General features: G+C 43.3%; 1 protein-coding gene across 1 annotated transcript in view; it reads left to right on the top strand.

The window, feature by feature from the left end:
- Window positions 1-12,985, top strand: part of LOC144790871 (actin filament-associated protein 1-like 2) — a 266,716-nt gene that overhangs the window by 105,679 nt on the left and 148,052 nt on the right. The window contains exon 3 of the mRNA XM_078665527.1: window positions 5,529-5,621. Within this exon, the coding sequence (XP_078521653.1) occupies window positions 5,529-5,621 (93 nt within the window). The remainder of the gene's footprint in view (window positions 1-5,528; window positions 5,622-12,985) is intronic.

Consider the following 12,985-nt stretch of genomic DNA (forward strand, 5'->3'; position numbering starts at 1 on the left):
TCCGACGGGCACCAGGCCGCTCGCTGCACCCACTCGCCTCCTCGCGCCAGATGGTCTCCGCGCGTTATCTCGGGCACCGGACGGCTCCCAGCGACGTCCGTTCAGGTCACCTCCGTCGTGGAACACTCTTCGGGTTCAGGGACCAGGATAATGCCAGGATAAGTGTCGGGCCGGCGGGAGCTCTAGCAAGCCACGTCCGCCATGATCGCCCGCTAAGCCACGCCCCCTTTGTACATCATTTTAACATGATATTTATGTATGTATAAAAGAATTGTATATATTTTATACCATTATTAATTTATACTTTATAATTTTTTTTATCACAACCTTTTTTTTTTACATGTTTGACATGTAATCTTTTACAATATTTTTTCATACACTTATTCAACATTTCTGCAATTTTTCCCATTCATTTCTGTAGGGAGATAGATTTTTTTTTGTTTCATTTAGCGGCCATTTTTTACTGCTACCTGCTATTTTGTAATTGGTGTTGTTTTTTTAACTATTTTCCCGGAACCAAAGTCATGGTAAGGTGCTGCTGTTTGCCAGTAGAGGTAAGCCCTTTTTTAACTATTTTTTAAGAGTTTTGAGGGTAGGGGTGTTCACGGGGAGGTCTAGAAGGTAGCTCTAGTGTTGATTGTGTTTTTATTAGTATATTTAGATGAATTAGTGTTAATATTTTTTCACTAGTTTGCAGTTTAGAATTTTTGTACACTGTTTTAGTAATGTGTTGCTAAGTTATGTTGGCATTTTTGGGGACTGTTTGGACAATATCTCTCCATTTTTAGGTGGGAAATGATATTTATAATGTTTGTGCAAATATGATTTGATTGTTGTGTGGCATTCTTTGGTTTATGTGATGTAATTAATGAATGTTATGGATTAAGTGTTTTTTTTGCTTTCTTTGTTGGTGACAAACGCGTTTAAAAAAAAGAATGTATATATAGTTTTATTATATCAGTCTTTATTAAAATTAGCATTTTAATTCATTTTTGACTTAATAAAATATTATATTCATTATTCAAAAATACAAGGTTAGGGTATGTTGGTTAAGAAATTGTCCGAGTTTTTGAGGATTTTGGTAGGTTACTATTTATTTTATAATATGCTTTTGGCTATAATTTATAAGTAATCTACTCCTTTGTTATTTATGAAGAGTTTTACTTCAAATTTTAGACTACATTCTTTTTGTCTGTTTGCTAAGTTTAGGGCCAATTTGGGTAAAAGATTCCTCCGCTCTTAGTGGTTCGTAGCGTTGCTTTTTTTGTAATACTTCTATACATTTTTACAGTGTAGGTTGGGTTCTGCGTAATGTGGATTGGAAGGTGTGCCATCTTTCCACTGCATTGCTTGTTTTGACTTCCTGTGCCACTGTGCTGTCATAGACATTCTACAATGGTATTTGGAATTTGGGTTGGCATTTGTGTGCTGAGCAATGCAGTCTGCCAACCCTGGTGTTTTTGTAATAGTCCATTAGGAGACTACATTTGTCTTCATTTTGTTGGTTGAAATAGCTTTCTATTAGTTACTTGTAGTGGTTCTCTACCTCTGTGCCAGGGACATCGGCTAGTGCTATAATTTCTTTTCTTTTAAAGGGAAATTGGCTGTTTGTGGAATATTCTACACAGAGTGAAGATTTTGGGAAGTGTCTCCATCTACTTTGATTGAAATGACAGCAACAGCCTTGTATGGCTGGGTGGGGGGTTTATTCTTTAGAATGGTTTGAATCCTAGCTTGCTCAAAATCTATGATTATTTTTTGTGGTTAGTAATTATTTGTTTTGTATTTGGTATGGTTTAAGAGCTCGTAGAAAGTGCTGCTTTGTTTATTTGGTAGTAGAGCCGATATAAAAGAGATATATGTGTGTTTTGATATTCACCATGTATGGTTTATATCTGAGTAAATGGTTTGGGAGACATGCTGAAGGTCCCATTCATCATCTATGTTTCTCATTGTTTCAGTTTTAGTAAGGTATATGCCTTAAAGAATATTAGGATTTGTTTTTCGTTATTTATGCTGTCATGTAAAACTAAAGGGTCCTCCTTATGTCTCATTGTGTCACGTATGTGTATGTCTTGGTATCTTCTAGGGGCAGGTGGAGTATCGCTGATGGCTATTTTAGTTTTTGCAATTAAATATTTTAAAGTGTGGATAGTTGTAGTTGACCTCTTATGTATTCAGGACTTTAGGTAGTATATTTTTAAGGATGTTGCTTGTGGGTTCCTGAGAACTAGTTCTTGCTTCTCTTATATCCTGCAATCTCTCTCACTTCTGTTTATTGTCACGTTTGAGGGGGGGTTGTGCTCTCTTACATGAATTACAACATCATCCTTTGTAGTTGCCCTCCCATAGCATGCATTAGAATAATATTTAGTACATTTCCAGTTTATAGTTTCTGTTCATGCAGTTTCTTGACTGTAGGTGTAGCTCATGGGGTTATGGGCCACATTATGAGTTTGGCGAGTTCACCACCGCCTCACTCCCGTACCACCAAAACCGAACGCCCACCAAATTACAATACAAATCGTTGGCCGGCAGCGTGGCGGTCCCACAACAGTGCAGTGAAAAGGTTCAATGAGCATTTAATACTGCCCCGCCGTGGGACCACCGCAGCGAGTTCCATAATGGCATGGACTGTAAAGTCCTTGCCGTGCTGGAACTGGGGGGTGCTTGAACAAAGGGGGCACAACATGTGCCCACGTGCATGGGGCAAGGGGTGTGTTGCAGGTTATAAATATTCAAAGTTGTAAGGCACAGCAAGCAAGGGAAAACACGTGGAAACAAGAAAGTTGTAACATGCATCACCCAAACGTTTTCCTCTCTTTAACCAGTCCAGTCACTGAAAACAGGGGCCCGGTAGGGTCCCCTTTGTTTCCCCACGGCCAGCTTTTACTTTGCCGTGCTGACCGCCATATAAGGCTGGCGATCCGGAAACTCAAAATATGCATGACAGTGCCACAGCAGCACCTCCAGCAAATTTTGAGTCCCTGACCGCCACTCCACCACCAGGGAACATGGGTCCCTGGCGGTTGCTGTGGTCAAATGTTGATCTGACAGCCAAACTTATAATACGGCTGTCGATGTCCACTGCGGAGGTGGCTGGATCGCCACCGCCTTGCCCCCACAAGTCTGGCGGTCCATGGACCGCCAGCCTCGTAACAAGGTCCTTAGTAACTGCTTCCCTTTATGCGAAGTGATATACTTTCCAGCTTCTGTCATTGTATCTGAAAGTAGTGTAATAGTATAAATATATAGGATACTTTAACTTTTGTATATTTGTTATTTTAATTTAAAATTACGCAATCACTTCTATTTTGTATACTTACATGTATGTTGTCTGTAAATGCGTCTCACAATTTTGCAGCTTTCCTGTTGGGGGAGTTCTTACGTGAAGTATGCGCTCTCTTTTCTGTTGGATGAAACAAACTCAAAAGCTTCACTTTAAATGTTAATTTATTGTTAGTTTGTAGACGTTGAGGTCATTAAGTTTATTTTTGATTGCAATTTGGGTGAGTTGATACTTTTGTATTAATTTATGTATACTTACTTTCTTATATCTGGTGGCTTTTAATAGTTATTATTTTCAGGCCGTTTATCGCTGTTTGTAGGCATGGGTTTTTCTTTTAGGAAGTCTATAAAAAAAGTTAGAAGTTGGATAATATTTTATTAAATATTTGTTACTTAACATTTTTAAGTTTAATACAATTATGTTTACTGTAAATATCCTTTTTTACTTACTTGGTTAGGTAGCTGCTGAAATGTACATATTTTTTCTGTTATGGTTTGGTGTGATAATTCGGCAGAGTTTCCTTATCTTGTAGTGTTTGTCGTTTTTGAAGTAGTTAGTTTGTTATTTTTTGAGTTGTTTTTTTAAACTTTTTTTATACATGATATGGGTTGAAAAGTAAATGTCATTTTTTTGTTGTTTACCTTAAGTATGTGTATAAAATATTTTAGTTTTATTTTGAGTAATTTTTTAATGTGTAAAGTGTTTTTAAAATATTTATTAGTGATTATTTAATTATTTTGGTGATATTAGTATTGATATTGTGTGTAGCGAAATTTTTGACATATATTTTTATTTAAAGGTAACAATATTATTGTATTTTGAAGACTGGTGGTCAGTAAACGTTTGTGCGCAATAAGTGACACCAAGCAATACCCTGAGAAGGAAACGTATGTATCCCGGTCTAAACGATAAAAGAGATATTAAAAAACTGTTGCAAATATTGCTTGTGTAATTGTAATAAACATACAAAATGTCAATAAAGATATATTTAAAAAACAATATTATTGTAGTTCATATTTTTGTTTTCAATATAGATAAAAATTTGTATTTTTAACAACAATATTTTTGTTCTCATTATTTGTGGTTTTACCAGTTAAGTATAGGAGGTCGATATTTTTATGGTCAATATTTAATTTCTGATATTTTGTGTTTCGAAATTGTATAGATTGATATCATGTCAGTGATCCTGTTTTGTCACAGTGGTTAAAACATAAATGGTATTATGAATGTCATGTGAATATGAACCAAGTGCCGAAATGGGTGCAGGATGTGCAACAGCAAAGTAAACAGTTATTATGCCAGATATGCCATAAGGGTGGCTCAGTTCACTTAGGGTAACATGACTTAGATAATGTTTTTTCCATAGACCTGATTACGAGTTTGGCGGTCTCTCAGAGGGCTGTCAAGCCTTCGCCCCGCTGGGAGGCTACCAAACTCGTCCGCACACCACTCGCCAGATTAGGAGTACATTCCTGGTCTTGCGGTCGGTGTTTTGGCTGTCCTATGGCCACCAAAGCACGTTCCTGAGCGGCATGACCTGCACCATGTTGTGCAGTCCGTGCCATGCAGAAACTGGGAGTGCATGCATGCAGGGGGCACAACATGCGCCCCCTTGCATGCACCCCTTGGTCTAGAGGTACCTGTAGGGCCCCCTTAGTTTCCTCACTGCCACCCTTTTCATGGCGGTCTCCCCACCATGAAAAGGAGGGCGGTGAGGAAACTCGTAATATGCTTTACGGTGCCACAGCAGCACTGCCAGCATATTGCAGCCTCACACTGCTGTACACCGCCGAGGATCACGGATCCCCGGCAGTTGCAGTGGTCCTTTGGTTGTCTGACCACCAAACTTGCAATAGGGCGGTCAGACCCCGGTGCCTTGGTGTCTGCACCTCCACCGCAGCTATGGCGATCCATAGGACCGCCTTAATGGTAATAAGCCCCTAAGTCTAAATTATGTTGCAGTTAGCTGAGGTCATGGAATTGTAGAAGTCCAGCATGGCGAATGAGGATGGAAGGTGTAGGAATCGAAGGGGAGTATCAAGGTGGAATGGTAGAAGGACTTGGATTTAGGTAGATCAAGTAGGGGGGCATCCTGATTTCAGTATAGACCACACAGCAATGGTATCCTGTGATGGGAGTTAGGCAATGCGTGTCACCTTCTGGGTTCTTCCCTCTTCTTGGATTCTTCTCACTTGCTGCTCACTATCCCTAATCATCTGATTAACTATTTTTTCTGCAGCAGAGGATGCTGAATACATGACCATGAACTGCATTTCCTCTTCAGGAGGAAACGGGTGCTATCGGGACCTTGGGATCTGCAATGCGCACAAAGGTGAGGCTCAATAAAATGTTACCTATATTAAAGGATAAGGCTCACTGGGATTACAGGGCATATGCTACATGCAAAAGCGAGTCCTTCCCATCAAATCATAATCATGATACAGTTTCCCTTTTAGGTATCCCCTAGTATATGCTAATTTATTAATATATATGTTTCAAATATAAGTGTACATTTATGAATGCAATTATTCATTACAAAATGATAATTCAGTTTGCTTCAAAATATATTCATATTTTTCTCTACATTTAGAATGGCTGTTCCATTGATTGTTTTTAAATAAAGAACACGATTTCATAGAAATTGATTTCTCAACTTCTCACCTTTTGTTCTTAAACAATAGGCAAGGTTTTGTAGAATGTAAGTACGTGAAGGGTTAGAAGGGCTTTGCTTCTAATTATTTTGAAAATGTTTAACAATGTTCTGACAATGCTTAAACTAGAAGAGAGTGTTATGCCATAGAGAGGAACTTCATACCAGTGTTTGAGAATGAGGGTCATAGGGAGATGTAATCACCTCTCCTAGCTGAAGACTAAGGTCAAGGCACATCCAGCCTCCCAAGGCAAGGTCTTCTCTCTGTTTATCTGCCAACTTGCCGATGTAGAGGTGGACAGCAGCTGCTGCTTCTTTCCTGAACATTGGTTCAGTTGTTCAGAAAAGGTATGCAGGTGTGAAACATCTATGAAGCACAAAGTAGGCCTCTTTTGGTGCTAAATTTAACTTAATTTGCCAGGTGAAATGAGGGGTTGGGGATATTGATGCAAAGAAGCTTAATAATACCATCATAAAGTTACAGTACATTCTATCATTCTGCCTCCTGACAGTATCATAGTTATTATCTTGTTTATGAAGAGTAGCTATTATAAAAATAATGTGTGCCGGATAGGATTTTGCTTTTATTAAACCTTGAACATATATTCCTGTTTTCCTAGTGTTCTTGAGTATGTCCATTCATGATGAAAGAGGACTTGAGCTGCTCCAACTATCCCTGTAAAACTTCACAGGATTGATAAGTACCCTGAATGCACCTCACTCAAGTAATGCACAGTGGGTTGCAGGGTGATTTTAGTCCACTGGGTTTTCTGTCTCAAGCTGGCATATTGACTAGAGGGTTGATTACGATATCGGGCGGAGTTTCCGTTGTCCGACATCATCTGGGTCATGGGACTAACCGACATCCCGTCGGTGGTCCCGATTGACTAATTAGGATGCGATCAAACATTGTTTGTCGCATTCCTATGCTTTACAATAGGAGCATGTATTCCGGCCGGAATGCATGCTCCCATTGTAAAATAGGAGGTGCAGTTCATCGTGCACCCCGTGGCAGGCACCTTTAGGTGCCTGCCCTGGGGTGCAGGGATCAACAGGGGGGCACAATAGGTGCCCCATCAGCCTCCAATCAGAGGCCGTGCACCCAAAGGGCCCTGCTAGGGGCCCCTAAAGTCGAGTTACATCAACCTTTATGTGTCGGAAAGGCTTGCTTGGAAAGGCTGGCGAAACCCGACATTGTAATCCAGGGGCGGAAAGAGCCGCCCTCGGGATTACTGGCTGCATTCTAACTGGCGAACATGCTCTCTGAGCCCATCTGAAGCCAGTCGGAATGACCGTTCGGATTCCTTTCCGACCGTCTCCATTGTAATGAGGCGGTCAGAAAGGAATCCGACCAGCATATTACGATGTGGTCGGAAAGGCTGCGACCGACGGTTGGAGCCGTTTCTGACCGCATCATATTCAGGCCCTAAGTCTATGGTGTCATTGGGTTGAGAAAACCCATTTTGTGGGCTATGTTCTGGAAAGATATCCAGAAAGCGTATCAATCGTATGCCCCAGGAGTCCTTGACTTCATTGGTGGAGCTGGCAACAGGAGGTATGGCGGTTCTGAGGCAGTGTTACCTCTGATGACACTGCAGGGTATCCTTAAGTAAGGTGCTGTATCTGACAGGGACAGTGCAGGACAAGCCTGGTGGGCAGACTTCTTATTATGACATGCAGAAGGACTTTTTCTGCCCTTTGGGAATTCAACCCTGAAACCTCTCTAAGGGGCTCATTATGATGGTGGGTGGGCATCAGTCTGTCCGCCATCATAACGGTGATGGGACCAACCGCCAGACGTGCGGCGGTCCCACCGGCCCAATTAGTATGCGCCTGCCATATTGGCGGACGCATCCTGGCACATGGTAAAGGGAACTGCAGTGGGGTACCATGGGTACCCCCCAAGTGCACACCACCACTCCCCTCCTGGGGGCCCGCAACTGGCCCCCTAAGCAAATCCCCGGCAGCCTTTCCATGGCGGCATCACCGCTATGGAAAGGCCTTTAAACCACCCACATCCTAATATGGCTGGAGGTGCCTGCTAGGCACCGCCACCATATTAGTGGCCCAGCTCCACCCGGCTGGCAATCGTAACGATTGCCGACCAGCGGAAAAGCGGCGGACAGACTTTGTGTCCGCCACGATACCCACCGCCATCTTAATATGGCAGGGGGGTATTTCACATTAGGTTGGCGTAACAACCGCCTCCACCGGCGGCGATTGTTATGCCATCCTAATGAGCCCCTTCATTTTTTGTTTTTTTAAAGAGTTTTATATAGCTCAAACTTGACCCGAATCGGGTATCAGAGCACTTTATATAGCACCAGTTGCATTACATGAGGACACATTCATTTTTGTTAGGCACGGGGAGATTAGCCGCTATATGTATCAAGCTATTTAGCATTCGCAAAGGCCGAAATTCTGCGAATTTCGGCCTTTGCGAATGCTAATTAGACAAATGGTATGTATCAAACAAGTTTGATGCAAAATAAGGAATAGCAAAATTTGCTAATCCTTATTTTGCGATTGCACTTAAGGAATTGCAAATTTTTCGATTCCTTAAATGCAATGTATCAAACAAATAATATGCAAAAAATGCCATTAAGGATTAGCAAATTACCACCAACTTCTAGTTGGTGGTAATTTGCGAATTCTTATCAAAAAGCTTTTTTGAAAAAAAACAAAGGTGCCATATGACGCCCATACATGCCCTTAGGGCATGTATGTGCGCCATATGCTCCCAAATGTCTTTTTCAGGGGTGCAGCAGGGTGTTCTTGAGACACCCCTGCACCCTTGGAAAAATCCCTAATTTGCGATCAGCAAATTGCTAATTGCAAATTGCACTTTCATTCCTATGGGCCTCCTGGCCCATGGAAATGAAGGGGTAATTTGCAATTGACAATTTGCTAATCTCAAATTAGGAATGCTAAGGAATCGCTATTGGAAAGCGATTTTGTACATACATACCGTTTTGCATTTCCTAAATAGCGATTCCTTAAAATTCGCTATTTAGGAAATGCAAAATGGTTTGTTGATACATATAGCGGCAAGTGATTTGCCCAGAATCACAGGATGTTCAGCGTCATTGCCAAGACTCGAACCCAGTTCCCCAGATTCGAGGTCGACCCCCCCTAGCCGTTAGGCCAGCTCCTCTCCCCAGTTACCTGGCTTCACTGATTGTCAGCTGGGCAAAATGAGAAGTGAAGTACGCGGTTCCTAATCTTGCCAATTAAGGTTTTTATCGGGTCTCCTGAAATTGGAGTCTTGTCTGGTGATAGGGAATAGGTGATATCAGGCTCTTCCACAGCGTTCATTGTAAGCTAAGACAAGGTACTATGTAAGAAAAGAGGAGACTTATTAGTGTGGTTACCATCATGTATGTACTGGAATTTAATTAATAATATCTAAATTGTCTGAAAATGTGAACAAGCATTCAAAATAGCAATTTGATCATCATCAATGAATGATGGAACCTACCCTCTGGTGAATAGTATAAACAATTAATAACATTCAAGTTTCTGGCTCCAGGTACACACTGAACAACCCCTCTTCAAAGCTGAGAAAGATCGATAGGCAGTTAATCACCACCCTAGACCTGTAGCTTTGTTGCCCAGACAGGAAAAGGAAGGAAACAATAGGAGATTATCCAGATATATGCAGGGGCGGAAAGGTACAGCTGAAATCTAATAGATGAGAGGCAGCAATTTTCAGGTACTGTTTAGCTTTAGACCCCTCTCAAGACATGATAGGTAAACATATAATCAAGCATCTTTCCACAGTTCTGTCAAAGCAGCAAAAATTGGTCATGAGACTTTGCCATTAATAAGGCTCCATAGCATTATTGTAGATGTGTCACTTGTGTGCATTTCAATTGTCATTTAAAAAATGTAATGCATTTCACTTTTCATTGAGCCATCTCCTGGAATCATGATGTTTCACTTCCATTGAAGCTCTACAGAGGATCTTGGCTTTTATAGATGTTGCTGATTTTGAACTCAATTGATCTGTTGAAGTGATAAAATGTACTACTGCAAGAGGTGAACCTTCATGCATACCACTCCCCCCAGAAGTCAAAAGTTTCAAAGTCATCACCAGAGTTATCAGCACACAATAGTAGGTGTGTGCCGTCAATAAGACCATATACCACTATGGCAGCTGTAGTGCTTGTCTTTGTCAGTTCATAATTTCAATCTTCATTTAAGCAGGTTAGTACAGTTCGCTTTTCATTGAGGCATTTCCTGAAAGCATGATGTTTTGCTTTAATTGAAGATCTGCAGAGGAGCTTAGACCTGTTAGGTGAGGCTGACATTGAATGCTGCAGATTAATGTAAATCTAATGCTTGTTCTAGCACACAGTGATGCCCCATGTTCCAGTAGTCTTGTATCTGGCATCCCGAAGCTCACCGTACGCTTTTTTGGAATGTCAGCACTCTAAAGTAGGTAGTTAATCAGTGGTGGCTGGTGACATTTGAAAGTGGTGAGGCGTAAAAGTTGGGGCTGATTTTTACGTAATGAGCGAGTGCGGCCGACATAAGAGGTGTTCAGCCCATGCATTGTTCACCCAATCATCCACCATTCATTTATCCATGTTTCTATCATCCACTGCATTTATCTGTTCATCCATCCATCGGTCCCTCTAGAGACTCTCCCCTTCGCTCATCCATCCATGTATCTATTCACTAGAAATTCATCCAGTCATTTGTCCATCATTTGGAGCATTCATTCATGTATACATTCACTCATCCTTCTGGACACACTCTCCTGTAACTCTTCTGCCCACTTATTCATCTATTTATCCTTTCACCACTGGCGAATCACCAGAGCATCCAGCCATCTTCCGACAACCTCCCTTCCATCTATCCATCCCTCCATCTCAATGAAAGTGTATATTTGCTTTTCTGTATTTGAAACACGTTCTCAAATAGCCTGTTCGCCAGACAAGTGGAAACACAATATTTGTATCAGATCACAACACTATTCACTTATGGTGAGATCTTAGCATTATGAAACCCTTTGCCGTCTGATGGAAACTGAATATGTCCCGGTAAAGATGATAAACAACGATTGAGAGCTTTGTGCACCTATTTAGGAGACCGTGACGGCACACAACCATCCCCAGAATAAAATAATGGAACTGTAGCCTTAGGTGAAGGGTCATGTAGTCGCCAGGCTGTAGGCAGAGCTGAGCAGGTAGGCCCTCGTCTTCAGCAGGGGATCCCACCCCTTGATCTCATGTGAGGGGACCGACAGGGATCGGCCTGTGGATATGTGTATTGGCAGAAGTGCAACATGGCATGGCCACATTTCCAGAGGCCAGAGTCCTGCTGCTAGGGCCTCCCAGGCCTGTAACAATGAGGGGTGCGTGAAGTCCTGAAGCTTTTCTATCCCAAACGTCACTCCTTTTGAGAAACGAAACGAGCAGATACCAAAATGGTAAGAAAATGAGAGGTGAAGAGAAAGTACAAACAGCAGTAGCAGAAGAGGATAAAGACAGGATGGAAAGAGACAGGCAAAGAGAAAGGAAGTGGGAGAAGTCAGAGGACAGACAGAAGGAAGGGAAATGAAAATGGAAAAGAAAGAGCTCAGGTGAGTAGATAATGGGCTGGTATTTTTCTCCAATGAGGTGGCACCACTACTCGCAGTGAGTGACCAGCTGGCACACACAAAGACTGAGACTGAGGTATGCATGGCTGGACTGCAGCCTCAGTCGCGCACCCACACGCAGTAAGAATATGCATTCTGTTAACTCGCAGTTCATGCACGTACCTGCCACCAGAAAGAATCACATCAAAACAATGATCAGTATGCGCCCCCTGACTCGCAGGTTTCTCTCGTCTTTTCTGCTGCGTCACTCCTCAATTAAACCACGCACTGACAGTGGAGCAGGAAGTAATTAATTAGCAGATGGTCAAGCACCGGACACCGGAGCAGGGGCGCAATGGCGGACAGGGACACAATGACACCAGCGCAAAGTCAGTCACATTGCTTCTGACAGACAGGAGTACAGTGCCACTGAGATAGTGTCACGCGGCCTTTCGGACAGGGTCACTTAACTTTCACACTCGGACATCGGCACAGAACTGTGACAACGACCTACTGATGCTGTCAGACGAGAGGCAGAGCGGGAACGGCGGGCACATGCAGAGGAACACATAGTGCCCACACCGCCAGCGCTCGCTCCGCACTGCGCACATTAACACTTATATACCAAGGAAAACTCATGAGACATATTTGTGGGAAAGCAGTGCTGCAGGTTTATTTCGTACAACAGGTAGCTGATAAGGTGGGTCATCTTACAGGCGATCCAATGCGGCAGCCCCTCGCTGACCCGCATGCCTAAGGAGCCATCTTGCACGGCGAGTCGATGCTCTGACGGTGCAGTAAATTACCATTTTCTTTCGTTATACTCCCGCCCCCCCTGTCAGGGCGGAGCGATGAGGCACACCCCCGGTCGGTTCAGGCCCCCCGACCGCCCGAAGGACTAACGGGGCGCCGACGCTGTTTCCTGGAACCCCCTCGGCTCCAGGTTCTTGGCTCAGGCACCCTTACTGTGCCAGGCAGAGGTATTTAGACTGTATCCTTCTGCCGCAGAGGTACCCCTACTGTCCATCTGCTTCCAGATCGCCCTGTGACTCCGCCTGCAACACAAAACATGACCATTAACAAATTTACAACTTTCGCCCGCCGCTCTGCAGCTGGGTCAGGGTTCAGGGTGGGATCAGCGCAGAGCCTAGGGAACCAGGCGCGGGAAAGAGAGGCCGAGCATAGTTGCTGGGCCTGCTTTATACTCCAAGGAACGCCCGCCCCCTTCCCCAGGTGAGCCCTCCCTATTGGCTGTTGGCGAGGAGGGCGGCTCAGAGGGGTTGACGCACTACAAGCTCTGCCCGCCCGTCGTGTGGGACTAGGGCGCTGTCCCGCCCATGCTCCCCTGCGTGTCGCGCGGTCAGCAGCATAGTGCCCACACCGCCAGCGCTCGCTCCGCACTGCGCACATTAACACTTATATACCAAGGAAAACTCATGAGACATATTTGTGGGAAAGCAGT

This window comes from Lissotriton helveticus, chromosome 11 (genome assembly GCF_964261635.1).
Source record: "Lissotriton helveticus chromosome 11, aLisHel1.1, whole genome shotgun sequence".
Classification (NCBI taxonomy): domain Eukaryota; kingdom Metazoa; phylum Chordata; class Amphibia; order Caudata; family Salamandridae; genus Lissotriton; species Lissotriton helveticus.